The 27,742-nt window shown below is 38.1% G+C and overlaps 1 protein-coding gene across 1 annotated transcript; it reads left to right on the top strand.

Moving 5' to 3' along the window:
- LOC133324948 (importin subunit alpha) lies at positions 1-27,233 on the top strand. The gene is made up of 5 exons (XM_061533770.1): positions 1-96; positions 190-503; positions 10,103-10,679; positions 19,749-19,896; positions 26,758-27,233. The coding sequence occupies exons 1-5, from the start codon at positions 37-39 to the stop codon at positions 27,225-27,227; spliced, it is 1,569 nt and encodes a 522-aa protein (XP_061389754.1). The 5' UTR covers positions 1-36; the 3' UTR covers positions 27,228-27,233.
- The last annotated feature ends 509 nt before the right edge of the window (positions 27,234-27,742 follow it).

The following is a 27,742-nucleotide window of genomic DNA, read 5'->3' as shown; positions in this document are numbered from 1 at the left end:
TTCTTCAATCCAGTAAATTAAACATACAGCTTAAAAATGAGTAAAGCCGAAGCTTCTAGACAGGGTGCTTACAAAAGCAACTCCATTAACACCAGTGTAAGTTGACATCCTTTAGTGTTGTTTCATTGTTAATGGAGATGAAGATTTGTTCTAATCCAAGATACATTCCTTGTTGTCTGTTGTTTTTAGGAATCGCGTTTACGTCGTCATGAGGTCACCGTGGAGTTACGTAAATCCAAAAAGGAAGATCAAATGTTTAAACGCCGTAACATCAATGAAGAAGATATCACCTCACCGCTCAAGGAATCAAATGGCCAATCTCCAGTACAAATGACAGTGGATGAAATTGTTGCCGCCATGCAAAGCACTGATCCAGAGAGACAATTTGCTGGTATGCAAGCTGCTCGTAAAATGTTATCACGCGAACGTAATCCACCCATTGACTTGATGATTGGTCATGGCATTGTACCAATTTGTATACGTTTCCTGCAGAATTTTGATAAGTAAGTTATGTATTTGAAATTGAGTTATTATTAAAATGTTGATTTATTTTTTGGAGTATTTTCCAAAAGTTTATAGCTTTTTACAAAGCTATGGAAAATGACAAGATTTTATGTGGTGCCAAATATTTAAATATGTCCTTGGGGATCCTATACCCTACACTTTGCTACATAAGCTATGCTATTACTTATGTATTTGAAATATGCCTAAGAAAAAGGATAGATTATTTTTCACATTTAAGAAGTTAATTATAATCGCTCACATGTGTCCTGATATCCATTTCTGTGCGTTTTTCTGCACGTGTGCTTTATACCATTAGCCTTATGTCTACTAAGGCAATATTAGACACAATAAAAATGTGCCTCATAGAAATATTGGTTTTAGACCTTAAAATTCTTTGCATCAAATTCGTTTATGATAATTTGGAGACGAATTAGGAATGCCCGTTCGTCTTTGTGGCTATTGTTCACTATAACTCTTGAGTCCAAATATCGATATCTGTCTTCATAACTAAAATCAAGTTCGAAGACAAGTAATATCGGTCCACTAATAATTATTTACCATAATTACGTGTCATTTTGGTTTACTCCTAATAGGTTAGGTTACAGGATCCGCGGCTGTTAAGAAGGCAGCCGCTTCAATCGGGGACTTATTGTCCATTGTGATCATTCTAAAAGTCTTAATTGAGTAGAGAAGCGGAACAAGTCTAGTTTAGGGGCTCCACTCGGATCGCTTTGAAATTTTTATCGTAAGTAGTCCTCGTTGAGCTGATTACAGTGATATATATTTTATGTGGGGGAAATGCATACTTCCCGAGATATGGGCCTTGAAAGTTCGGAGCATATCTTGAATAAAACGGCCGTTTTAGTAATGCCACAAAGGCAATATGGGTATCATTTTAAAGCTTACAACGAATGCGCATACATGGCTACGCAATCCAAATCCTTTTTTAAGAGCAATTTTCAAATCAAATTTAAGGTTTTTTAAGTAGCCGGCCTTCGGCCGGGGCTTAAGACTTTCACCTATGGACAGGCGCATACATGGCTACGCAATCCAAATCCTTTTTTAAGAGCAATTTCCGAATCAAATTTAGGTTTTTTTTAAGTAGCAGGCCTTCGGCCGGGGCTTTAGACTTTCACCTATGGACAGGCGCACACATGGCTACGCAATCCAAATCCTTTTTAAGAGCAATTTTCAAATAAAATTTAAGGTTTTTTAAGTAGCCGGCCTTCGGCCGGGGCTTAAGACTTTCACCTATGGACAGGCGCATACATGGCTACGCAATCCAAATCCTTTTTTAAGAGCAATTTTCAAATCAAATTTAAGGTTTTTATGTAGCCGGCCTTCGGCCGGGGCTTAAGACTTTCATCTATGGACATGCGCATACATGGCTACGCAATCCAAATCCTTTTTTAAGAGCAATTTCCGAATCAAATTTAGGTTTTTTTAAGTAGCAGGCCTTCGGCCGGGGCTTTAGACTTTCACCTATGGACAGGCGCACACATGGCTACGCAATCCAAATCCTTTTTAAGAGCAATTTTCAAATAAAATTTAAGGTTTTTTAAGTAGCCGGCCTTCGGCCGGGGCTTAAGACTTTCACCTATGGACAGGCGCATACATGGCTACGCAATCCAAATCCTTTTTTAAGAGCAATTTTCAAATCAAATTTAAGGTTTTTATGTAGCCGGCCTTCGGCCGGGGCTTAATACTTTCACCTATGGACATGCGCATACATGGCTACGCAATCCAAATCCTTTTTTAAGAACAATTTTCAAATCAAATTTAGGTTTTTTTTAAGTAGCCGGCCTTCGGCCGGGGCTTAAGACTTTTACCTATGGACAGACGCATACATGGCTACGCAATCCAAATCCTTTTTAAGAGCAATTTTCAAATCAAATTCAAGTTTTTTTAAGTAGCCGGCCTTCGGCCGGGGCTTAAGACTTTCACCTATGGACAGGCGCATACATGGCTACGCAATCCAAATGTTTTTTCTTTCAATTTTAGTTAATATTATATAATTTACAATTATACAATATGTTTATTTTTAAAGCACTATTCAAACTCTTTAAAATGATACCCATATTGCTTTGGTGGCATTAGTAAAACGGCCGTTTTAACCAAGGTATATTCCAAACTTTCAAGGCCCATATCTCGGGAAGTATGCATTTCCCCCACATAAAATATATATCACTGTAATCAGCACAACGAGGACTACTTACGGTAAAAATTTCAAAGCGATCCTGGTGGAGCCCCTAAACTAGACTTAAGCCCATGATACTTTGGTTTACTCCTAGTAGGTTAGGTTACAGTGTTCGCGGGTGTCCAGAAGGCAGCCGCTCCACTCCAAGACTTATTGTCCATTGTGATCATTCTAAAAGTATTAATAGAGTAAAGAAGCTCAAAGAAGAAAATTAAATATGTTAATTCAACTATGCCATTTTCCTAGCAAAGCTGTAAATGATTTTGGGGTCCATTTTGGAGAAAATGGTTAGCGTTTGTATCTCAAATCTCCCAAAATGTTTATGCCTTCTGCATCGAAGCACGGAGCATCGACAATGTAGACGTTCGATAGTTTCTAATTCTTCTTCATTCTCAATAATTAAGTGGAAGTCTAACAGAATTATCAATTGATAAACCGATAGACTGCGATCCAAGCTACTTCATTTCCCTTAATGACCTATTTACTTATGGAACCCAACAAAGTCTAACAAAATGCCGTATATTCCGCAGAGCTAATTTACAATCATGGATTACTCTACAGTTTTTAGTCCACGACCTGATTGATTGAAGTGCCGCCGGACTATCGACAAATATAGTCACCGGTAACGAGTCACAAGTACAAGTTCCTTGACAAATTCCACTGATTTCAGAATTGCTAAAATCTCTTCTTAAAAAACCTACAATATTATTAAATTTGTATAAGTTTTTCACCTGTACCTTCTTCCATCTTTGAACAATCTGCATATATCAACAGACCATCAAAGGAGGAAATTCACCCGTCCAGGATCTATGTTTCTATTGTTGTTTGAATTTCTTCTAAATGAAGGTATTGCATTGTTATTGTTACAGAGTTCATAATCTCCATAATCCGTCATCTCCAGTGAAGTTTAGGACATTTGCGTGTACATAGTGTGAAGTTCGCCATGTCCTAGTACGTTCCAAGCTTTGGTAAGAGAATACAGTTTATATTCAGGTCTCAAATTTTGGGAAGTATGTATTTCCTTCCCCCATTAAATGAAATGGAATTTAGATTTCGGGTACATTTTGATTTACAACAATTGCTTAGTAAAATTTTGAGTATAGGTCCACTTTTTGGTATGTTCTCTTTATTATAATCCCCCATTATTTAAATCAGAAGTCTCGGCAGTATAACAAAGTTCATCGTGGGGTGGGAAACTTCATTGCAAATAAATATTAACAGCCTGTAGTATAGTTACACGTGGATTTGAATTTCCCGGCTCGGTCGAAATTTTATTATTTTTTTTAATTAAAATTTTCTCATTTTTAACATCTATATACAGTGAGTGTAATAAGTATTTTGCCTCAATAAAAATTTGAAAAAAATCCAATATATACGCCTAAAGCCAGCAAACTAAAGATGTAAAATGAAATATGTATAATGGAGTATGTTTGTGGACATATTTAGATCGTATTTCTGCAAGAATCACTGCGAAAGACCTATTGGTCTCGAAGATATCGGCCGAAATATATAACAATGCAAAAATGTTTATCACAAAAAAGTATTTTGCTTTTTATTATTATTTTAGAAAAAATTGTTACATAGAACACGTTTGGTCTTTTTGTGGTTACCATTGCGGGTAACGACATACTATAAGCGATTTGGCAACGATTCCAATAAACGACGGCATTTTTCGCGAGTATTTTCTCACATTTACATTTACATACATTCTGCAGCAACATTTCATTCAATATTTGGTAATTTCTCGTCCTAATCTCAAAATCAGAGCATTAAATATAGTCGTCGGGGCTTCAAAACACCCCAAATATGTTAAGAATAATAAAAAGGAGGTTTTACAAAATATATCGCGAGGACAGGACCTTAAAAACTATTAAAACCAAAATCCAACAAACAAATTATTTAAAAAAATATCGCGAAACCCCATTTTTCTAACTTCGAAAACTTTATGGTTCATTTTTATTGATCTAGGAACCAAAATATACGATGGACGGTTTTCTGGCAATAGAAATACATCTTATTTCGAAAAAAATACATCGACCCGTTTATTCCCTACTGCATTTTATTCGCAACTGATGGTGTTAATCGGAGATAAAATATAGAATGCGTATTCGCCACCAGCAACCAGAGTTTTTCAAAAGACAATAAGATTTGACGAATAATGATGTTTTATCCCAACTTCATGTATTGGTTTTTATTACTATTGCTTTAGAACTGTTCATATCTTTGAATCTGACCCACTTATTGGTATTTACATTGCATATATTGGTTCCTAGATCAATATTACTGGACCATACAAATTTCGAAGTCAAAAAATTTGAGTTTCGCGAATTTTTTTTAAATAATTTGTTTGTCGGATTTTGGTTTTTATAGTTTTTAAGGTTCTGTCCTCGCGTTATATTTTGCAAAACCTCTTCTTTATTATTCTAAACATATTTGGGATGTTTTGAAGCCCCAATGACTATGTTTAATACTCTCATCTTAAGATTAGGACAAGAAAATACCAAATATTAAATGAAATACTGATGGAGAATGTATTGAATGTAAATGTGAGAAAATACCCACGAAAAAATGCCGTGATGTAATGAAATCGTGGTCAAATCGCTTATAGTATGTGGTTAACCGCAATTGTAACTATAAAAAGACCAAACGTGTCCAATGTAACAATTTTTTCTAAAATAATAATAAAAAGCAAAATACTTTTTTGTGATAAACATTTTTGGATTATTATATATTTCGGCCGATATCTTCGAGACCAATAGGTCTTTCGCTGTGATTCTTGCAGAAATACGATCTAAATATGTCCACAAATGTACTCCATCATACATAAGTCATTTTACATCTTTAGTTTGCTGGCTTCAGACGTATATATTGGAATTTTTTCAAATTTTTATTGAGGCAAAATACTTTTTACACTCACTGTATATAAAAGAGCTTAGTGTTAAGTGAGTGAGTGAGTGACTGACAGATCATCGCCCAGACGAAACGGCTAAAGCTAGAAGCTTGAAATTTTGAGTGTGGGTTGGTGTTGGTGTGTAGGCGTGAGATAAGGCTGGGTTTTTGGAAATTCGAACTAGAAGGGTACGAAAAGTACTAAAATGTACCAAATATGGTACCCTTTGTATTAGGCGAACGGGAAGAGCTAGAATTCTGAAATTTGGAATGTGGGTCACTGATGTAAAGTTAGGAAGATGGACAAAAGGATTTTTGGAAATTCGACCGATAAGTGTACTAAAAGTACTAAATTTAGTTCTAATTTTATATATATTGAACATATATAGCTAAAATCTTGAAATTTTATATGGAATAGAGGTTGGGAAGTGGTGTTGATGTATGGAAATGGTTTAAGATTTTCGTACTTATGTTTTTTAAAATGTACTAAATGGTACTAAATTTGGTACTATTTGCATTTAGTTGAGTGTATATAGATGGAATCCTGAAAATATCAATTAGGACTACTATTGGAGTACACGAATGAGGTAGCTTTAAAAAATTGTACTTATGTGTACGAAAAGTACCAAATGGTACTAAATTTGGTGCAAGTTGGATTTACGTGAACATAGAGTCTTCAAATTGACTGTTAGAGTGTAGGATTGAGGTGTTTAAGAAATGGGTAATTATTGGTACAAAAAGTACTAAATGGTACTAAATTTAGTAGTATTTGCATTTTGCTTGAACGAAAAGATGTGAAAACATGAAATTTGGAATTAATATTTATGTTAATGATTGAGCTATACCGAGAGACATATTTGGAAATTCGTATTTATGTGTACGAAAAGTACTAAATGGTACTAGATTTGATACAATTTGGATTTGGGTGAACGGGGAGAGCTGGAAACCTTAAATTTGAAACAATGGTTGCTGTTAAAATATATAATTGAGATATGGAAGCATAGTACTTATGTGTACTTAATGGTACTATATTTGGTACAACTTGATTATCTATATATATAAAAGAGCTTAGTGTTAAGTGAGTGAGTGACTGACAGATCATCGCCCAGACGAAACGGCTAAAGCTAGAAGCTTGAAATTTTGAGTGTGGGTTGGTGTTGGTGTGTAGGCGTGAGATATGGCTGGGTTTTTGGAAATTCGAACTAGAAGGGTACGAAAAGTACTAAAATGTACCAAATATGGTACCCTTTGTATTAAGTGAACGGGAAGAGCTAGAATTCTGAAATTTGGAATGTGGGTCACTGATGTAAAGTTAGGAAGATGTACAAAAGCGTTTTTGGAAATTCGTACTAGAACGGTACGGAAAGTACTAAATGTGATACCATTTGTATTTGGCGAACCGGTAGAGCTAGAACTCTGAAATTTGGATTGGTGGTCGCTGAGTGTAGGATAGATGTGCCAACGGTTTTTTGGAAATTCGAACTATAAATATCCGAAAAGTACTAAAATGTACTTAATTTTGTACAATTTCGTAGCATGTGAATTGATAGAGCTAAAAACTTGAAATTTGGAATGCGAATTAGGGATGAGATGTAGAGTCCATTTAAGGAGATGGTTTTGGAAGAGTGTACTCATGTGTACGAAAAGTACTATATGGTACTATATCTGGTACAAATTTAATTTGGAGATACAAATCGAGCTGGAATCCTGAAATTTGAAATTAACATTACCGTCGGAGTGTAGGATTGGTAATGTACGTAGTTTTGGATTTTTTTACCCAGTTTCAGTAATTTATATTCATGGGTACTAAATTTGGTACAATTTGAATTTTATGCGAACCAATAGAGCTAGAATCACGAAATTTGGAATCAGGATCACTGTTGGGGTGTAAGATCGAGATAGGTAGGAAGTTTTAAAAATTTTTACTAATGTGTAATAAATTTGGTACAATTTGAATTGTGGATGAACCGACAGAGCTAGAATCCTGAAACTTTGTGTTAGGATCACTGTGGTGGTGTAGGATCGGGGTATGTAGGAAGTTTTGGAAATTCGTACTGCAGTGTACTAAATTTGGTACACATTGAATTGTGGATGAACCGATAGAGTTGGAAACCATGAAATTGGATTTAGGATCACTGTGCGGGTGTAGGATTTGGGTATGTAGGAAGTTTTGGAAATTGGTACTACTATGTACTAAATTTTGTACAATTTGAATTGAGGGTGAACCGATGGAGTTGGAATCCTGAAACTTGGATATAGGATCACTGTGAGGGTGTAGGATAGGGGTCTGTAGGAAGTTTTGGAAATTCATACTACTGTGTACTAAATTTGGTACAAATTGAATTGTGGATGAACCGATAGAGTTGGAATCCTGAAACTTGGATTTAGGATCACTGTGAGGGTGTAGGATTGGGTCTGTAGGAAGTTTTGGAAATTCGTACTACAGTGTACTAAATTTGGTACAAATTGAATTGTGAGTGAACCGATAGAGTTGTAATCCTGAAACTTGGATTTAGGGTCACTGTGGGGCTGTAGGGTTAGGGTAAGTTGGAGGTTTTGGAAATACATACTACTGTGTACTAAATTTGCTACAATTTGGATTGTGAGTGAACCGATAGCGTTGGAATTCTGAAACTTGGAATTAGGATCACTGTGGAGTGTAGGTTTGGGTTAAGTAGGAAGTTTTGGAAATTCGTACTACAGTGTACTAAATTTGGTACAAATTGAATTGTGGATGAACCGATAGAGCTGGAATTCTGAAACTTGGATTTAGGATAACTGTGGGGGTGTGGGTTTAGTAAGAAGTATTGGAAATTCGTACTACAGTGTACTAAATTTGGTACATTTAAATTTGAATTTGGAATCATTATGAGGGTGTAGGATCGGGGTATGCAGGAAGTTTTGTTGGAAGTAGAAGGGTACGAAAAGTACTAAAATGTACCAAATATGGTACTCTTTTTATTAGCGAACGGGAAGACCTAGAATTCTGAAATTTGGAATGTTGGTCACTAATGGAATGTTAGAAAGATGTGCAAAAGGGTTTTTGGAAATTCGACCTATAAGAGTACTAAAGGTACTAAACTTTACTGAATTTAGTTCCTATTGTATATATATTGACCATGTATAGCTGGAATCTTGACATTTTAAATGGAATACAGGTTGGGAAGTGGTGTTGATGTACGGAAATGGTTTAAGAAATTCGTACTTATGTGTATAAAAGTGTAAAATGGTACTAAATTCCGTACTAATTACTCTCAGTTGAGTGTATAGAGATGGAATCGTGATAATCGGAATTAGCTTTAAAAAATCGTACTTATTTGTACGAAAAGTACTAAATGGTACTAAATTTGGTGGAAGTTGGATTTAGGTGAACAGATAGAGCTGAAGTCTTCAAATTGGGAATTAAAATGACTGTTGGAGTGTAGGACTGAGGTAGATTATGAAATTCGTACTTATTGGTACGAAAGGTATATATGGTACTAAATTTAGTACAATTTGGATGTTGCTTGAAAGGATAGAACTGAAAACCTGAAATTTGGAATTAAAATTTCTGTTGAAGATTGAGCTATAGAGACATCTTTGGAAACTCGTATTTATGTGTATGAAAAGTACTAAACGGCACTTAATGGATTTGGGTGAACGGAGAGAGCTGGAAACCCATAATTTGGACTAATGGTTGATGTTTGAATATAGAATTGAGATATGGAAGCATATTACCTATGTGTACTAAATAGTACTATATTTGGTACATCTTGATTACGTGTGAACGGATAGAGCTGGACTCCCGATTTTTTTATTTAAAATTACTGTTGAAGTGTAGTATTGAGCTATGGAGACAACTTTGGAAACTCGAATTTATGTGTACCAATAGTAAATAGAATAGAAAATTCATTAAATTTGGAATAATTTGAATTTGGGTAACGGAGAGAGCTGGAAACCTAAAATTTAGAATGTTGGTCATTGACAGAGAGTTAGAAAGAAGGACCAAAGGGTTTTTAGTACTAAATTTAGTGGAGGTGACGGTATAGAGGTAGTCTTGAAAATGTATAATTATGTGTTCGAAAAGTTCTAAATGGAATTACATGTGGAACCTGTACGTTTTTGCTAATGTGTGGATTTCGGAAAATAGTGCTTATGTGTATGAAGAGTACTTAATGGTAATAAACTTGATATTAAATGTAGGAATAGAGGTGGAATTCAGAACTATAGTACAACGATTTCCATATGAAATATTTTTTTATTCCTGTTCCGCATACGAAGTAGCGGGTACTTTGCTAGTCTTTTATAAATGTTTAGAGTTTTCTAATTTGAAGTTTATTTATCTTTAATTTAATTGTTGCAAACCTCAGTTAATAATGAGCTATTATTTTATATATACTCAAACTGTTGCAAATTCAGTCAAATTTGATTTAAAAGAATAAATTTTACGTTTGTTCCTTCACTAATATTGTTTTTTATTTATGTATGTCCATATTGCATTTTTATGTTATTCTTTTATTCTCTCCTTTCCAGTCCCCTCTTACAATTCGAAGCCGCCTGGGCTCTGACCAACATTGCCTCGGGTACCTCCGAACAAACACGCTGTGTTATTGAAAATAATGCTGTACCACATTTTATTGCCCTGTTGCAATCGGAAAATATCAATTTGGCCGAACAAGCCGTTTGGGCATTGGGTAATATTGCTGGTGATGGAGCTGCAGCACGTGATATTGTCATTCAACACAAGTGTATTGATGGTGTTTTAAATATGGTCGATTTACGTAAAGATATACCGATTTCATTTTTACGCAATAATGTTTGGTTAATGTCGAACTTGTGTCGTAACAAAAATCCCTCACCACCATTTGAGGAAATCAAACGTTTATTGCCGGTGTTGTCGCATTTGTTGTGCGGCACAGATATTCAGGTTTTGGCCGATGCCTGTTGGGCATTGTCATATGTGACCGATGATGAAAATCATAAAATCCAAGCGGTTGTTGATACGGGCGCTGTACCACGTCTGGTCGCCCTATTGGGCACGGATGAGCCGGCCATTATTGTCCCAGCATTGCGTAGTGTGGGTAATATTGTTACTGGAACAGATCAACAGGTAAGTGAATTTATTTTTTTTAAATATATGTATGCTGTTTTTAATTCAGATGCAGACTAATGGTTTTTGCAATTTTACTCAATGAAGATGATGAAAGTTTTTTTTATCAAAGGTATTGCCTCGTAATTTACTGAAGAAATATTCTGTAATCAATTCCAATTTCTTGTTTATCTATACAGCTGTCGTTTCAAGAGGGAAGCTTCACCTTCTCCCCAAGTGCAGCCTGTTACTGACTTGATTCACCCATGTGGTGTCTGTGTCGTCTGCACGACACCTTGTTATGCAAACATTTTCCATCCCTTGTTATTTAATATTAAAAAATATTTTCGCCTCACTTTAAACTTTTGTTATTTTAAACATAAATTCTTTTAAGAAAATATTCATCCTCGAATGTTTGTTCGTCGTCGACGCCGTCATCGTTGTTGTATAGCATTTTTCGAATCTGAATTCTTTTCAAAACTCTTCTTTAACTTAACAACAAGACAAGCTTTATATTAGAAAACTTTCTCGATATGTCTTTTAAGCTCTGATATATGTACAAACATATTACATATAAATGTTTCGTATGTGAGCCGCCTATATTCCAAAAAGAGACGGGGGAAAAGGAAAAGTATATTGAATTTTGAAATCACATAAATTTTGCATAGTTTCACTTTTAGCAAAAGTTTTGCCTTTTCGCTGCTGCTTTTGGTTGAGCTGTGACTTCGACGACGTTGTCATATTCTTGGGGTTTTTGATGTTCTTTTTTGGACTTATTGAGCGTGTTTGTGCACTACTTTCATGCTCAACATTTTAATCTTGTATATGTATGTGTGGTATATGCCTGAAAGATGAACGGGCGTTAAAAGCATACTTTGCAAAATACTCTACTGCATAATATACATACTAAAGATTCTAATGAAGATATACTAGCTGCAGATGCGGGCGCTTAAAATATATGCTGTTTTTTTTTAACACTTGCCGCATAATCTATTATTTCTTAAGAGTGTTCTAATTACCAAAAGAAGACTTTGAGAAGCTAAATTTCTTTCATTTTTTATTTTTTGTTTCACACATTCAAGTGCTATGTGTTTGAATTTCATTTACAAAGATATTAATGTCTTTAAAGATTAAATTACACATAGGGTATTGTTTTCTAAAAGAAACATAATTAAATAGGCTGTTGGAATATTGTCGTATGATTATAACAAAAGTTTTGTAGGAGTTCACAGAAAGAAAGTTGTGAAATAGAAATATAAAGGAATGGAAAACACCACCCGCTATCCGAATAATAATTGAAGCGTATTTTAGGAGCTCCAGTAAATGGTATCCTATATACGAATTGGGCGCAGGAATGATACCGAGAAGCATTGCAATTTGCATTAATACCCACTATCAAATTCTACAACTGTGTACTTCAACAAATTTCCACTTGGACATCAATCCAACTAATCTTTTGTCTTTGTTATATTCTACAAATCTTTTGAATATTTCGTCGTATCATTTCCTTATTGAAATATGTTTTGCATGTCATCTGTGTTACATCCTTTTCTTCTTATCATTTTTTGTATTGAATTTCCATATTCATTGGAGGATATTGAGAATATTAAGTATGTTATTACATTTACAAACACCTTTAAATGTTCACTTGGGGTAGAATACTCAAGTGGTATTTAAGGGCCAACTTATAGGACAACTTGGGAGGGTAGGTTATAACAATTTTGGGAAATGTAACGGTAAAGGTGTTTGGTTAGGTTTAAGAATGTTCAGTCATATATCAACTCCTTTCACCCGGAGAATAAAAATAAAATAAAGAGAATATATTTTATAACTTAATAATGGTCGATTTTTTGGCAAAGCATAGCATAAAGAGACAGTCGATGACTTCTGCTACGTAGCGCTGGACGTCTACATGGTAGATGCGGAATTGTTTACTTTTTTATTTGAAGTTATGTATCCAGGCTCAGTCCATCGACTTCCAGCTCGCAGTATATCTTACGGATTTTGCTAGTATTATTGCCAATAGGCGGTCTTATAGATTCCTTAATCTGCAGATCGGACGACTGATACCCCTCAAACGTTCTCATGTGATATTTCATTCCCATTAATGTCACTATGCAATGTAGCGCAACTTTAAAGTACCCGGTTAACTATCTTAATATCACGTGGATATAGACATATAAGTCGCCGGTTCTTGGTATTTATATTAAGTTATCTACAGTTGCTTTTGCGATTGTTATGTATGAGTTGGTTATGGCTAATTACTTACAGAAAACTCCTGCATCAGTGCCTTTTTCTGCGTACTTTGGAATGACATTTATAACCTACGCAACTATGTTTTACAGGTATTACAACTTTGCGTTGCCCAGAAGTTTGTAATACTGTGAAATTCGGGCCCTATATATTGCTTTTAGTATACCGATCGTCATATCTCGACCAGCTGATTCGATCTAGCCACGTATGTTCGTCCTTCTGTTCAATAAAAGGTGGAAACGCGCTATCGGTTACCGTTGAGACGTTGGACCTATTCTGGCCAATGAACTGGTATTGGACCAAATACTTAATTTTTGTCTGTTTTTCTGATAGCTGTAGAGGCTAAAATTATGACTCGAACACAACAAAGTTTTACACGGAGAAAGGAATCTGACCCAGGAACAATCGAAAATTTGCAAAATTAGTATTCTATGACTTATATAGCTACTACTGAAGGACATAGACCGAATAAGTTGATAGCATATTCAAGAGGAATTATTTACGTTTAAATTGATACCAATTATAGTGATGGTATCTATTCGGATGTGGATTTATACTTAAATATTTACATGGGTCTACGTATTCCGATATTATTTAGTGATCGCTATGGAATTTTACATGAAGTTCCTGTTGGGGTCAAGGTACTGATCAGTTGAACATTTATTTTTGTCAGGATTTCTAGTCTGTATAGAGGACATAATTATAAGCCAAACATCACAAATTTTACACGGGGAAAGGGATCTGGTCTACTATTAAGAATGACTGTTTTGATAAAGATCGGTCGATATTTAGATGTTCAAATGAGCCAAGACATTTGTGTGTAAAATAAAAAATTGAATTTTATTTTTAAATGTTCAGTCAAGTGTGTGCAAATATTGAAAAATACTGTCCAGGCTCGAAATATAGAAGTTAGTCTGCAGTGGTTGTTGTTGTTGTTGTAGCAGCCCTATTGCTTTTACACAATGGGCTGAGGTGACAGACGTTGGCCGAGAAAAATCGGGTCGTTTCGGATCGTAGACGTGGAAACGTGCAGTGGTGGTAGTTGTGTAGAGTATCATGTGGTCAGCCCCGTACCGGTAATAGTAGTTCCTCTACTTCGATATCTCTATTGACGATTTTTTGGGACAATGGAAATAATACAGCTTCCAAATCTGTATAAATTCTATGTATATACACGTTTACATGCCCGACATATAGATAAGGTAGGACCACACGATACGTTTCACCTGTATTACTGATCAGATAAACCTACTCATCTGATTTCTAAATTCCATGCAGTCTTCCCCTCCAGATACAGAGGAAGCCGGAATGATTATTAATAAAGGATATTAAATAATCATTCCGGCTAAATAATAAATTTTTGATAGGTTCGTCATTGTATACAGACCATTCCATTCTTGAAGATATGAAAATTCCCTTTATAAATACCAAGCTATTCGAAACAATTTTTTTCTTATTCCAACCCAATATATCCTTTGATTCCAGGGAGGTATACCTTGGGAAAAATGTAATAAAAATAAATGCAATTCACCAAAACACCTTATTTTCCCTTTAAATGTTTTCCGCAATTATCATTATCACCCTCTGTTTTTTTTAAATAAACGATACACGTTAAAAGTGTGTTACACCAAAAAACAGCATCTCTCTACTTCGAAGGCAAACACTACTTAGTGCATTAACACTTACTTTAATGGCGACAAAATACGTGTGGCATGTGTTCTCTTCGTAGTTGCTACGTTTCAGTAGCTCTGTGAAATGAGACCAAAAAGAGAGGGTATTTTTGTGTGATGCGATAGTTCTTTCACCATGCTTTGTTATTATAATGGTCCTTCGATGGAGTAGAAGAAGAAAAAATGCGGACGGACAACCCAACGGAAAAAGGAATACTGTGAAATTTGCAATGCAAATTAATGGCGGCTTGACGTTTGCCTTCGTTCATGGTACGTCGTTTTGTTCAGGGTTTTATTTAAGGATATTGTTTGTTGTAGGCTTGGCAAAATGACAGGCAATTTCTTCGTGGGACCTTTTTTATTCGCCTTCTCTGGCGCTAGGGTGATGCCTGCGAATATACCAACAAACATGGCAATAGTTAAATAAAGTTCGCAATTCTTTGTTTTTCCCCCAAATAAAAGTAAAAGTCCTAAACGAAGGTGGAGATTTTTGTGAAAACCTCATTTCCATCATTGGCTTTCACGACAACAATATGGCTTGCATATATTTTCGTAAGATAGCTTCATCGTTTTGAATGAATAATTATATGTACGTTGCATATATATTTTAAAAGAGAATAGCACGGATATATGGGGGGTTAACAAGTGTAAAAGTTTGTACAAATAGCCAGTATCACGTAATATATATTTGTCAGTACCTGTACAGACGATTTCATTATAAATGGGGGGTGGTGACACATAAATTTCAATTTGTGATTTTATGTGGGCACCGTCGGATGCTAAAGTAAACAAGGTGTGAATATTTTAAAGAAAGCAATCGTTAATTTGTGACGAGTACCATCAAGTTCCCACCCAATGTTGGTGTTAGTCTTGTAACTATAAGAACGAAACATAGCTGGGTACATGGAAGCAGAAGAAGAGGTGGCTCAGTTCGGACATGCCAATGCTGTTTCAGGAGAAATAAGCAGTGAATTTGATGTGGTTATCATTTGGAAAGACAGAAAGATTTTCTCACCTATCTAATTAGGGAAACCGGTTCTTTCCGTCTCCGCCATCAGAGTATTCCGTCGCACCTCTGCATTGATTCATCCTTGGCAGACGAAAATAACTTCATGGATACTACTGTGGTTAACACTACGATGACCCAGGTGACTCCTCTAATTCAAAGTGAATCGCAGTCAAAGGTGGTGGAAGAGAACGTAAATCTTGGGCAAGATGAAAAACCCAACTCATGGGAAGCCGATTCAAAACTCAATTGAGGTGGATGTTGGTGCAGATGATCTGCACATTGAAGCAAGCTTCCGACAAAATGATCTGATTTTTGTCTGCCTCGGAAGAAATGGCGATCAATGATTACCGTCCATTGCTTCACCCTCAACTGTCTTAGTAGAAATAATTAAAAATAGAATTTCATGCTTTCTGGCTATGTATATATCGACAGACCATATCTATAAAATTAAATATGGACTCACTTTTTGTATTGGCATCAGATTCAATGACTAGGTCACCATTGCCGTTCTTTATAAACTCCCGTCCGGGTGGGTCAGGAGCCTCATACGGGAGACATCCCATAAAACAGTTCACCTTTATACCTCCATAGGCATTGTTCTCCAGCAGAGCCGGTGGGGAACTTAGCGACAAGCCCGCCGATCTTTTCAATTGAGGTGAGGATCCTCCACTTCCTTATCTGCAGTCCGTCGTTCTGTTTTTCAACCAACCTCAGTGTTTTCTCCAGTTACATAAATGATAAAGGGATCCACACTGAGATAACCATCTTGTGGACCGCATCAGCTGCTAGCTTACTACCTTCCCAAATATGGTCACTGTTATTAATTGTTTTATTAAGGAAGTCAGCAGACCCTTTGGTACGACAAATAACAACTTTGCCACCGTTGTACAAGGTGATGTGGCCAAACCGAAGGCTCCGTCGATCAATTTCGTCGTTTAGAAAGAGGTCCTTCGTATATCTATCAAGCAACAACCATTTATTTTTATTGATAACCCCGTCGGAGTCCGTTCGATCCATAATTGCTACTCGCAGATTTACCTCTGTTTAGGCAGCAGGGTTTCTAGGCGTCAATATCGGTTGTAGGGGTTCCTGCTTCGAAATGGCGGGTTTGGCTTTCACCTCACTCTTACCACTCTCTCTTATAGACACATAGGTCACAGTCTTCTCCTCCTTCGGAGGGCCAACTGTAGTGCATTTGCACGTCATGTTGGAATTCTATACATTAAGAAGTCACTCGCAATATTATTCGGAGAATTCCTAGAGAACTTTCGAATAGATTAGATATCCGTGATTGATGTCCGATAAACCTGTTGTAGAAGTTAACCGACCTACAGTATTTTTTTTTCATTTTTTCAGCACCAGTATCCACGTCAACGGCCAACTGCCTCAGAAGTCTCGAGACTTCACTACAAGCCGTGGAGATGGAATTGGGATACTCTTCGTCGCCAGGGTTTGCGTCCCTATTCACCATCTGATACAAATCACTTTGATTTGGAGTCACCATGATATCTATCGTGTTCATCACAGTGGTATCCATAGCGTCTTCCTCGTCTGTGAAGGGTGGGTCGTCCCAGAGTTGATTCTAAAGAAGTCGATTTCTTCAGTATGGTGTGGAGAAGGGGTCTGAGGTAGTCATCATTAGTGGGAAATGATGAGTTTTGACCTTGTAGAGTTCGAGACTGAGGGTGCCAAGGTATCAGTCGAAAAATTGCATATATTAACATTGCTATCTTTACGTATCAACAAGGCTACGTTCAAATACAGTAGGGACCTAAATGCGAACCGTAAAACACTGATAAGCACGAGGTCGCCCAACACCTGGCGTTAAGGGATCACTTAGGGCGGTACTGACCTAAGACCTATGAATTGGATTTTTGAAGGCGCCATTCCCGCCTCGTCAGTCCTGGGATCATAGGCACTCGGTCATTTTCTCCGAGACACCAAAACCCGATGATTGTCCGCGACTGCTTATATAATATTCACAGTTACCCAAAGAATAACATTGGGCTTTCCACTGTCCCCAACCTGTGGACACGACCGTCAGGGCGGTATGAAATAAGTCCCTTTATTTCATTATGAAATAAATTCCTAAAAAGCAATATAAAATAACCTCCCCCCACCGAAATGAAGGAACTCTCCAAAATAAAATGAAATAAGTCCCTTAAAGTGGGGACTTATTTCATAATGAAATAAGTTCATAATTCGGAAAATGAAACAAATCCCCAAAAAAATGGATTTATATGATATATTTTTTATAAAAATTTCAAAATTTTTGCCCCTCTTTGTCTCTCTTGCGGAGTTAGTTCGAATTTTATTACTGCAGACACAAAAGTTCTGGATTCCAATCTGTAAATGACATTTTGTTTTTATTGTTCATATAAACAATAGATTTTTATATATATATACTTTCCGTATCCAAAAATCGAAATTTTGGTCTGGAGTTTGAAGCAGAACCAGGTTGAGCAAAAACCGTCTAAGATGAATTTGCATTTGTTTTTGGATATAAGTTGTATCCTTGCGTCATAGTGGTGTGGACCTTACGTTGAAGCCCCAAGGTTCAATCCGAATACCATAGAACGTTAATAGACACAAATTCGACTAACCCCCACCGTTATGATGGAGGTCACCGCAAATTTTCGTCTCGACGAGGTCCATTGATGGTCAGAGTCTTCCTATTTAATTAACAGTTTGGACGTGACACTTAGTAGTCAAGTCAATTTTGAGGACTTGATGCTCTCTTCAGTAAGGGGTTTCCTTGGATACTATACCAATTAATTTTAGTTTTGCATTATCCCAGATCGCCCTGTAATCTATTTAAAAAATATCTTCCCACTGTCTTAGTCGATTTAAAGTTTTTTCCATGAATTTCGGCTGACCTCATTTATTCAGTGCATCTATGGAATTTGAATTTTAAATACAAATGTGAAAAATGTAAAACATATTGTCGAAAAAAGGCAACGGTTTTATTTATAATTTCGGAATACATTTTCATCTTGAGTTCTTTAGAGTATATATTTTTTGGGATCTTTCTTACTCTACTCTAAAAGCCTGCCGTGCTCCATCTAACATAGCAGGCAGCCATCCACCCCTCTTATCATCCAATTTTAACATCAACATTCAGACATTTCCTTAAAACTTCTTATGACAGTTGTCGTTGTCGTCGTCATGAATTTTTCCCTTTTATATTCATTCAATTCGATCCGCTGCCGGTGCTGAGTGCAAAAAGAAAAAAGGAAAGCCAAGAAGAAAAAATAATGTTGAGGTAAAATAACAAAATATATGCGTTTGAAAGGCGTGATAACGATGATTTTCCAAGGCACACCACACACTATCACCTCCAACCCTGTGTTGCTGTGCTGTTGTTGTTTTTATTGGTGGCAGTAGTAGTGGCAACCAGATGGAAATAGAAGTTATTTGCATATTACACTTTTCGCACAATCAACCAACGGCAGTCGTCATTCAGTCAGTCAGCAGCCTCTTCATTGTCACCTTAACAGGTTTCGGCATACATTTTCAAATGCTAATGAAATTCTTTGTGCAAAAGCTCAGTCGGCTGTGTTACCTTTCTTGCTTGTTTAACATTCCATTTGGTATGAGGAAATATATTTTTCCATTTCTTAGTGATGCGGCGGCTACAGATTGGGTCGGTCTATCTGCTGATGTTTGTCCTCCATCTATCCTACCAGATTGCCTTGTGTTGTCGTTGTGGCCCATGCAATTTGAAAAGCCTAGCAAACGAACCCAGCCACTTCAATTTGTTTAAATTACTTGGCACTTTTTATTGCAACTGTTTTTCTATTACCCTACTCCAACTCTCCTCCTCTAAACGTTTCAACTGCCGCCTAGTGTTTTCATTACGGCCGCTTTTTGCAAAAGCCTAGCAAAATTATTTTCTCTTGCCCATTTAGTTCTCCTTTTTGCTTAATTTTATAACTCAAATAGTAAATAGAAATGAAAATTTTATGGAAATGGTTTGCCTTGTCCTTTTTTTGTTATTTTTGCAATGCTTGGTTGGTTGGCTGTTGTCAAACCAACCAAAAACTACTACATCCTCAATCTCGTATATATTTTGCTCTTCTCTTCCTATGGTCGCCATGCTTATCTTTTAATTTTCTCTTTTTTAATTTCGTTTCCTTCTTGCTTGTTTCTTTTTTGCAGACTGATGCTGTAATTGCTGCTGGCGGTTTACCTAAGTTGGGTCTTTTATTGCAACATTCCAAAAATAATATTGTCAAAGAAGCCGCCTGGACTATCAGTAACATAACAGCCGGAAATCAAAAACAAATTCAAGCTGTTATTGATGCGGGTAAGTGGTGGTTTGGCATTGTATCTCTCTATACCTGTGTTTTTATTTAGAGAGGTGGTGACGATGATGGTTTTCTGTCAATTTGAATATATTCTAACGTCATGGTTTTGGTTATAAAGATAACCAACTATTCTAAGAAGATTAAGGAGTTGTGGTTTTCCATTAGATTCTACATGCTAGATTTGTTGTATATCATTTGCAAAATATTATTTCATTTCTGTATAGTATTCAGATTAAAAAAACTCAATGGATTTTCATAAATAGATAATAATATTACTTAATAGTTAATAATACTTGGCTATAAATTTGCCATTGAGCTGACCGCACAATTCTATATGTTATAAAACACTATTAAAATAAGTCAAATAATTGAATTTGTCCTCTTCCTACAAGAAATACCTTACAAGCAGGTTTCGTGGATTGGTTGTTGTTGTTGTAGCAGTTATATGTATTGAATGTTTCCTGTTATGTTTCCTCCAGTTCTGTCTCCAGATTTAGGAATGCAGCTACCTCCACTGGCTGTAGCCACAAATCTTCCGGAGTAAGGTGAGTAGGTTTGGCTGGGCAATTGAACAAGTGCAGTGTGGTATGAGGGCCTGTACCACATGCTGGGCAGACATTTAGCACCTGGTCATCAATCCGTGCCCAATACGAATTGAGCCGACTGCACCATCCAGAACGTAATTGAGCCAGAACTACTCTGGTTTGTCTAGGCAGCTGACGTTCTTCAGCTGCTATGGGTGGGGGGTGAGCTCCGAGGACGGCATTCACTTTGTAACCGTTCAGCGCTGCGGCTACTGCATCTGTATGAATGCCATTCAGACCCGCTCGATAGGCAACTTGATCTAGAGGCTCCCTTTTGTATCGTTGGACCTCTCTCTCTAGATCATGCAGATCCTTCCTGACACGCCTGGGCGGGGGAGTCCTATCCACCATGTAATGGTTGGGATGATCGTCCCTGAAACACCCAAGCAGGTACTGCAACGAAAGCATATTGCTATGCTGACGTACGGGAAGGATCTTCGTCTCCTCATGAAGATGGTCCACTGGTGTCATGAGGAGGCACCCTGTCGCTGTCCTCAGGGCGGCATTCTGACAGGTCTGAATATTTCTCCATTGCGTATCACTGGAATTCGCAGACCACACTGGAACCGCATAGCTAGCCACAGACCGACCTATCGCTTTGTAAGAGGTCAACAAGGTTTCCTTATCTGCGCCCCAAGTGCTGCCGGCAAGCGACTTGAGGACCTTGTTCCTACTTTTCAGCTTATCGCAGATAGCTGTGGTATGCGCGGACGATTTGAACATGCTGTCAAATGTGACCCCGAGTATTTTGGGGTAGTTGGTGGTCGGAATTGTATGCCCCTCGACCTGCACATTCAACGGCATTCTCATCTCCGCAGTCCATGTGGTGAAAAGTGTGGCTGACGACTTCGAGGCGGATATTTTCATATTCCTCGCTTTGAAGAATGCTGCTAAATCGATGAGATATGCGTTCAACCTCACACATATGTCTTCAACAATGGGACCCGACGCCATAATCGTACAATCATCTACATACGTAACGATTTCTATGCCGTCCGGAGGGCGTGGAATACCGGAAAGGTAGAGATTAAACAGTTCCGGAGAAATCACTCCACCTTGGGGAACTCCCTGTTTAACTCTACGGGGTTTGGACTTCTTGTTCCGGAACTCCACGTACGACTGGCGTCCACACATATAGTTGATTATCCAACGTTTCAAACTCGGCCGGAGGGAAGTGTTCTCAATGTCCTCAAACAGCGTGGCATGGCTGACAGTATCAAAGGCTTTTGATAGGTCAAGCGCTACCAACACTGTTCTATCGCACGGCCGGTTCTGGTTAAGTCCTCTACTTATATGCGTGGAAATGGCGTGCAACGCTGTTGTTGTACTATGTTGCTTACGGAATCCATGTTGATGATCCGCAACTGGATAGCTTTCTCTAATGCTGGGGAGGAGTAAAGCCTCATGGGTCTTCGCTACTGGCGACAAAAGTGAAATCGGCCTGTACGATTCACCTTTGCTGGCATCCTTGCCCGGCTTCAGTAGCGGGACCACCCTGCCCATAGTCCAGGCTTCGGGGACGACGTGGGTGGCTATCGACAAGTTGAGGACGTTGGTCAAGTACTCGACTCCCGGCTCATCCAGCTGCTTCAGCATACACATAGATATTCCATCTGGGCCCAACGCTTTAGATGACTTCGCGTTACGGATGACATATGCAACATCACCCATCGTAAACTGTGGTGGTACCTCCTCGGCTGGAAGAGATCTTATACGACGAAGTACTCTTCTCTTCGCCCTGTCGCTCTCGGGATGCTCGACAAACTGTCGGTTAAAATGACTTGCGCATCTCTTCGGATCAGTCACAGTTTCGTCGTTAAATGTGACTGAGGTCCTATCATCCTTTTTACCAGGGTTCGAGAGCGACTTAACCGTTGCCCACAGTTTACTTACTCCGGTACCAATGTTGCAACTCTTCAGGTGCTCCAACCATCTATTCCGCTTGTGCTCCGCGACTAATCTGCTGACCTCCAACGTGAGTTCCCTGACCCTGGGATCTGCTGGGTTAGATCGACGGAGCTCATCACGCTCGTTTGCCAGACCAACTGCTTCTGCTGGGAAATTGGGTCTCATCTCGGGTATTCGACCAGCAGGTATAAATCTAGCAGCTGCAGCAGTGATGATGCCTCGGAATTTCCTTTCTGCTACCCGTACATCAGAAGGAATGGAAAGTTCTCTGAAGCGTTGGTTGGTGAACTCTCTGAAACCTTGCCAGTTAGCTTTCCTATGGTTAAGGAAAGTGCGGCGTTCAGAGATGACGAAATCGGGCGGTCTGCTGATGGAGACGATTATGGGGAGATGGTCTGATCCAAGAGAAATGACGGGCTGCCAGCTGACGTCATTTATCAGACCCGGTGACACAATGGTTATGTCTGGCGAACTGTGACACTCTCCCCTTATTCTGGTGGGGGCATCCTCATTTACCGTGCAAAACGTGGAGCTATCAATTTGCTCTGCCAGCACTGATCCCCTCTGGTCATTACCTAGGACGGAATGCCACAACTCATGGTGGGCATTGAAGTCCCCTAGCACCAGGCGGTTATTGCCCTCCAATAGAAAACTAATGTTGGGCAAATAACGCGGTTCACAGCTGTTAATCGGCGGTATATACACGTTAAGCACCTCTACCTCGGCAGTACCACATTTAACTGCTACCCCCATACATTCCATGTATGGGTCACTAGAGTCAAGCTCAAGCGAGATAGGCCTGTATTGAACAGAGTGGTGCATAAGGAATGCTAGGCCTCCACCTCCACTTCTGGTGCGATCCTTCCTCAGAACGTTGTAACCATCACAACGCTGTAGGCTACAATTTTCATTGAGCTTGGTTTCCTGCACCGCCGCGACCAAAATATTCTTCCGATTCATGAAATCCACTATCTCATCTATTTTTCCTCGGAGACCGTTGCAATTAAATTGCAGAAACGATGCACTATCAGGGGTGGGAACAGCAACGTGCGGTGTTAAGTGCTGCATACTTGATTGCTGTTCAGGAGACTGCGGTGGAGTTCCGTACTCCGACGAAGAAGACGACGACGTAGACGAAGACTCTCTGGGGATTGCGCTGTTGCAGCACGAGGCAACGTAATCCCTATCGCTGTAGTCTCGCAACCGGGCCAACCCGGAACAATTCCTGAAGTGCACCCACTCCCTGCACCCATTACATCTCACCGACACTGACCTGTGGTGAATGATGTTCTGGCAAACCGAACAGAACCATGGTCCGGGGTTTTGTTCGATCCCGGCACGGACCAAAAGAATCCGGAGCAAGCATTCCGGGATATGTTGCTCCCAAAACAGAAAAACAATACAAACATATATAACTGGGTTGGCAGCCGCTGGCCGAAATAAATCGGGTCAATCCGGTATCGTAGAACCCGCTGCCGTGGGATTGTCGTGGATTGGTAAAGACGCTGGCTGAGGCGGGACTACTTTAAAGAGAATAATATAGCTGAATTAGAGATAAAATAAATATTCTAGAGTAACCGAGTAGTGAACTCTTGGACTACCGGGACAGATTTGTACCGGAAGAGCAAAGTGGGGACATACTCCCAGAGGAACTGCAACAAAATCTTAACTGATGATTAGCTGGACACCGCGGTGAATCCGGCGAAATCTCCTCAGGAAGATTGCTGTGGCCCTAACGAGGGGAGCATAGACCCTGTTGCCCAAATCTGACTCCGACTAGCACTATGTCGGCATATGTCAATAAGCTTCAGAGTCATACTGAATCGATGTCCGAAGGTCGTCGAGGTGAATTTGGCTCCCCTGAATAACATATGTGTAGGTCTGTGGTAACTTCCGACCTGAAGTCCGCCACACCAAAATCAGTCGAAGGGAGTTGTCATCCCATTGCTTATTTTAATAGGGAGATTTTTCTGTACTATACATGTAGTATTACCATGGCCAGCACCTGGCTGATAATTCTGAAAAACTTGTTGAGTCGCCCAGGAATAAATAAGGCTCCGTAGGAATACGGAAACTTCTTATCAATCAGAACTTTAAAGCGGGTCCCTTAGTTAGAGATTATTTTGTCACCATTTAGTAAGACGAAACTTCGCACAGATTGGGACGTTTATGGAGAACAATTCAATAGGCACAAAAGTGGAATCAAGAAGTCTAAGCGCAAGTCTTGGTTCTGTTTAATTAGCCAATCAAAGGAGTTTTGCAAAGTAATATCTAAATATCCCAAATCTATAGGTATTATTAGGCGAACTGATGTAACGTGGACAAACCTCCGGTAGAGAGACTCTTAATCTCGTTACCATCGTCCCACTGGATCAAAATGACGAAGTGCAGCACCTACGTCGGCATACGTTTCGGACCAAGGAGGAGAAGATTATACCGGTCATGTTGGAGTATTGGTCACTTTAAAGAGGATTTTAGGTCTTGTCTGTTTTTATTATAAATGCCAAGTGTATGAAAGGAGAATATGGAGATTTCCGGTTACACATTGGTTGCGAAAAATTCTTGCAATCAGAGGGCTTTAAATCGTGTATTATAAATTCAAAAGCGGTTCTTGATTGTAAAAGAGATGTGCATGATATGTGACAGAAAGTTTGTTTATGTTGAATTCCAGAACATAGTAACATAAATGGGAATGAGATAGCCGACATACTTGCTCGAGGAGGTTCAAAGACGTCCAATCTACCGATTGAGGGATCTGTACAACCTCCTATTGGCTTTTCAGGATTTCAAAAACTATCTGGCCTGTGTGTTATCACGCAGTACTATTTCGTTGATGTCTCATAGTAAGCTAGAGATAAACATCATTGTAGGTATGATAAAAGGTTACTGCAGGATCAGATCGCTCATATTCACATGTGACATTATTGGATTATTGCAGTTTATGTGAGGATTAGGGAAAACTGGAAAATATGCATTGACACTCTAGTTTTCTTCTTCGGAATAGATTCCGCAATACCTCTTTTGTCATTATACGTCGGATATGTATTTCATTTACATCACTGCTTCAGACGGACCCTTAATTTAATCTACCGGTTATTTCCCTCTGAAGGCACGTCGTGCCTCTTTCATAACTGTGACCTGTATCGTGTTTACCAATTATAATGGACAGATGGTTGAGATATGACGATCGATATACGAAAAGGTGTGACTGGACCAATATTTCGCGGTTTTACAAACACAAAGCTATAATACCTCTATAACATAGTTGTGTAGGGTATAAAAATATTCAGCCCGGGGTTCCCGAAGACCGAAGTAGAACAATACGTAAGACTTTTGTTCTTCATATCAACAGAACAAAATCAGCTGTTAAGACAAAGATTAGTGGTATACCCATCTTAATTCAGAGCGAATACCGACATATGGGATAGGATCACACTACATGCACAGTTGTACGATGTATCTAATCCATTCAAATGGTACCCGATGGACTAAAAAAAAATAAATCCATAAAACAGTATTTTTATGAGCACTGCTGATGTTTTTGGGAGATCTTCTTCGCTTATGATTTGGTTAACTCTGCTATGAAATGCCATTTTCCTGACCCTGGGGTCTGTACGGATAATATAACGTTTAGATTTAGCCCATTAGACTGTAGTCCATTATACTTTATTTGATTTTATTCCAAATTCGTGTGGAATTTATTTAGGATTCCGATTGGTTCGGAAATGTCATATACTGCATATCGTAATATTTCCAAACTGTAAAGTACTTTTATAATCTGAATACATAGGATGGTGTATCTTATTGCACGGTCGTCAACCTCTAACAATAACCATTTCTCGCTTGTTTAATTTTCAGATATCCGTGTTGTGTTACCTTAATTAAATTTCCATTGAAAGGCTTTCAATTGAATTTCTTTCTAGGCATTTGCTTTTTCTATTAGAAAACTTGATAAGTCTAGACTCCTCCTATATTCTATTTTCTTTTCTCCGGTAATAAAATACTTTTTCTACCGTTTAATAATTACAAAATACAAAGATTCTATTTTGGAAACTTGCCTGCCTTTTTGTTAGAAAAAAAAGGTAACCCATCCGGAAACCAATTTTAACTGATTTTGAGTGTAAATTGGATTTTTGGTATGAGGTTTACATTTACTTGTCACTTCCACGCACACACACACACTTTGAGATACAAAGACCCAAAGGAGTTTCACAAAAGAACTTTATCAAAGAGAAAGGCAGGTGGTTTTTGTTTGGGCGCTTTGTAAAACCAGACATTTTAGTTTTTTGATTCTCACAATTTTAGGATATTCAATCTTATTTTTAATGTGATTTTTTCTATTGTTTTCCTCTTCTCTTTTTCTTACAGACATATTCGCTCAAATACGTAAAGTCTTGGAGAAGGGCGATTTCAAATCACAAAAGGAAGCCGCTTGGGCTGTTACAAACACAACTACCAGTGGCACACCCGAACAGATAATCGACTTAATTGAGAAATATCAAATTTTAAAACCATTCTGTGATTTACTTGACGCCAAGGATCCCCGCACCATTAAAGTGGTTCTAACAGGTCTATCGAATCTCTTTGCCTTGGCCGAGAAATTGGGTGGCACCGAGAATCTCTGCCTAATGGTTGAGGAGATGGGTGGCCTCGATAAATTGGAAAATTTGCAACAGCATGAAAACGAAGAAGTCTATAAGAAAGCCTATGCCATTATTGATGCCTACTTTAGCAATGGTGATGGTGCTGAATCGGAATTGGCACCACAGGAAGTAAATGGTGCGCTAGAATTCAATGCTGCCCAATCGAAGGCACCTGAGGGTGGTTTTACATTCTAAGAAAATCTGTTTTGTGTTGTGAAAGGATGAAGAGTCGAAGGGATGAAAGGAATGGAGAAAGACACTCAAAACAATTTCCAAACCATCATCGAATGAACAAAGGAAGTTGAGCTTCTTTTGGTTGGACTTTGAATGTGTGTGTGTGTCTGCTACCACAACAACATTTGTAGTTTTCTATGGAAATTGGTTTTGTTTGTGTAGTGCTCCATCTATCTATCCACCACCATTCCCTAACGAAAACTAATCATCATTATTTATAATATCCATTTTAAAAATGCATTTTATTCATTGTTGTTTTATATTACACGCATAAGCATCAATCGTTCACTTTGAATATTCAATCATTCATTCATTATGTATGTCATATATAGAAATTTTGTATTAGATATCAAATCGAGTTTTTTTATAATATCACTGCATGCCATATCCCCCGAATTCTGTTACACGATGTCTATTTGTTAAGCTTGATAACATATTTTTCAATTTTCGATATAAGAATTTAATTTTTGTATTTA

This window comes from Musca vetustissima, unplaced genomic scaffold, assembly GCF_032173495.1.
Source record: "Musca vetustissima isolate MV318-11 ecotype Yass unplaced genomic scaffold, APGP_CSIRO_Mvet_v1 utg351, whole genome shotgun sequence".
In the NCBI taxonomy this organism is placed as follows: domain Eukaryota; kingdom Metazoa; phylum Arthropoda; class Insecta; order Diptera; family Muscidae; genus Musca; species Musca vetustissima.
The sequence above is the reverse complement of the archived record's forward strand: the minus strand, read 5'-3'. Positions and strand labels throughout refer to the sequence as shown.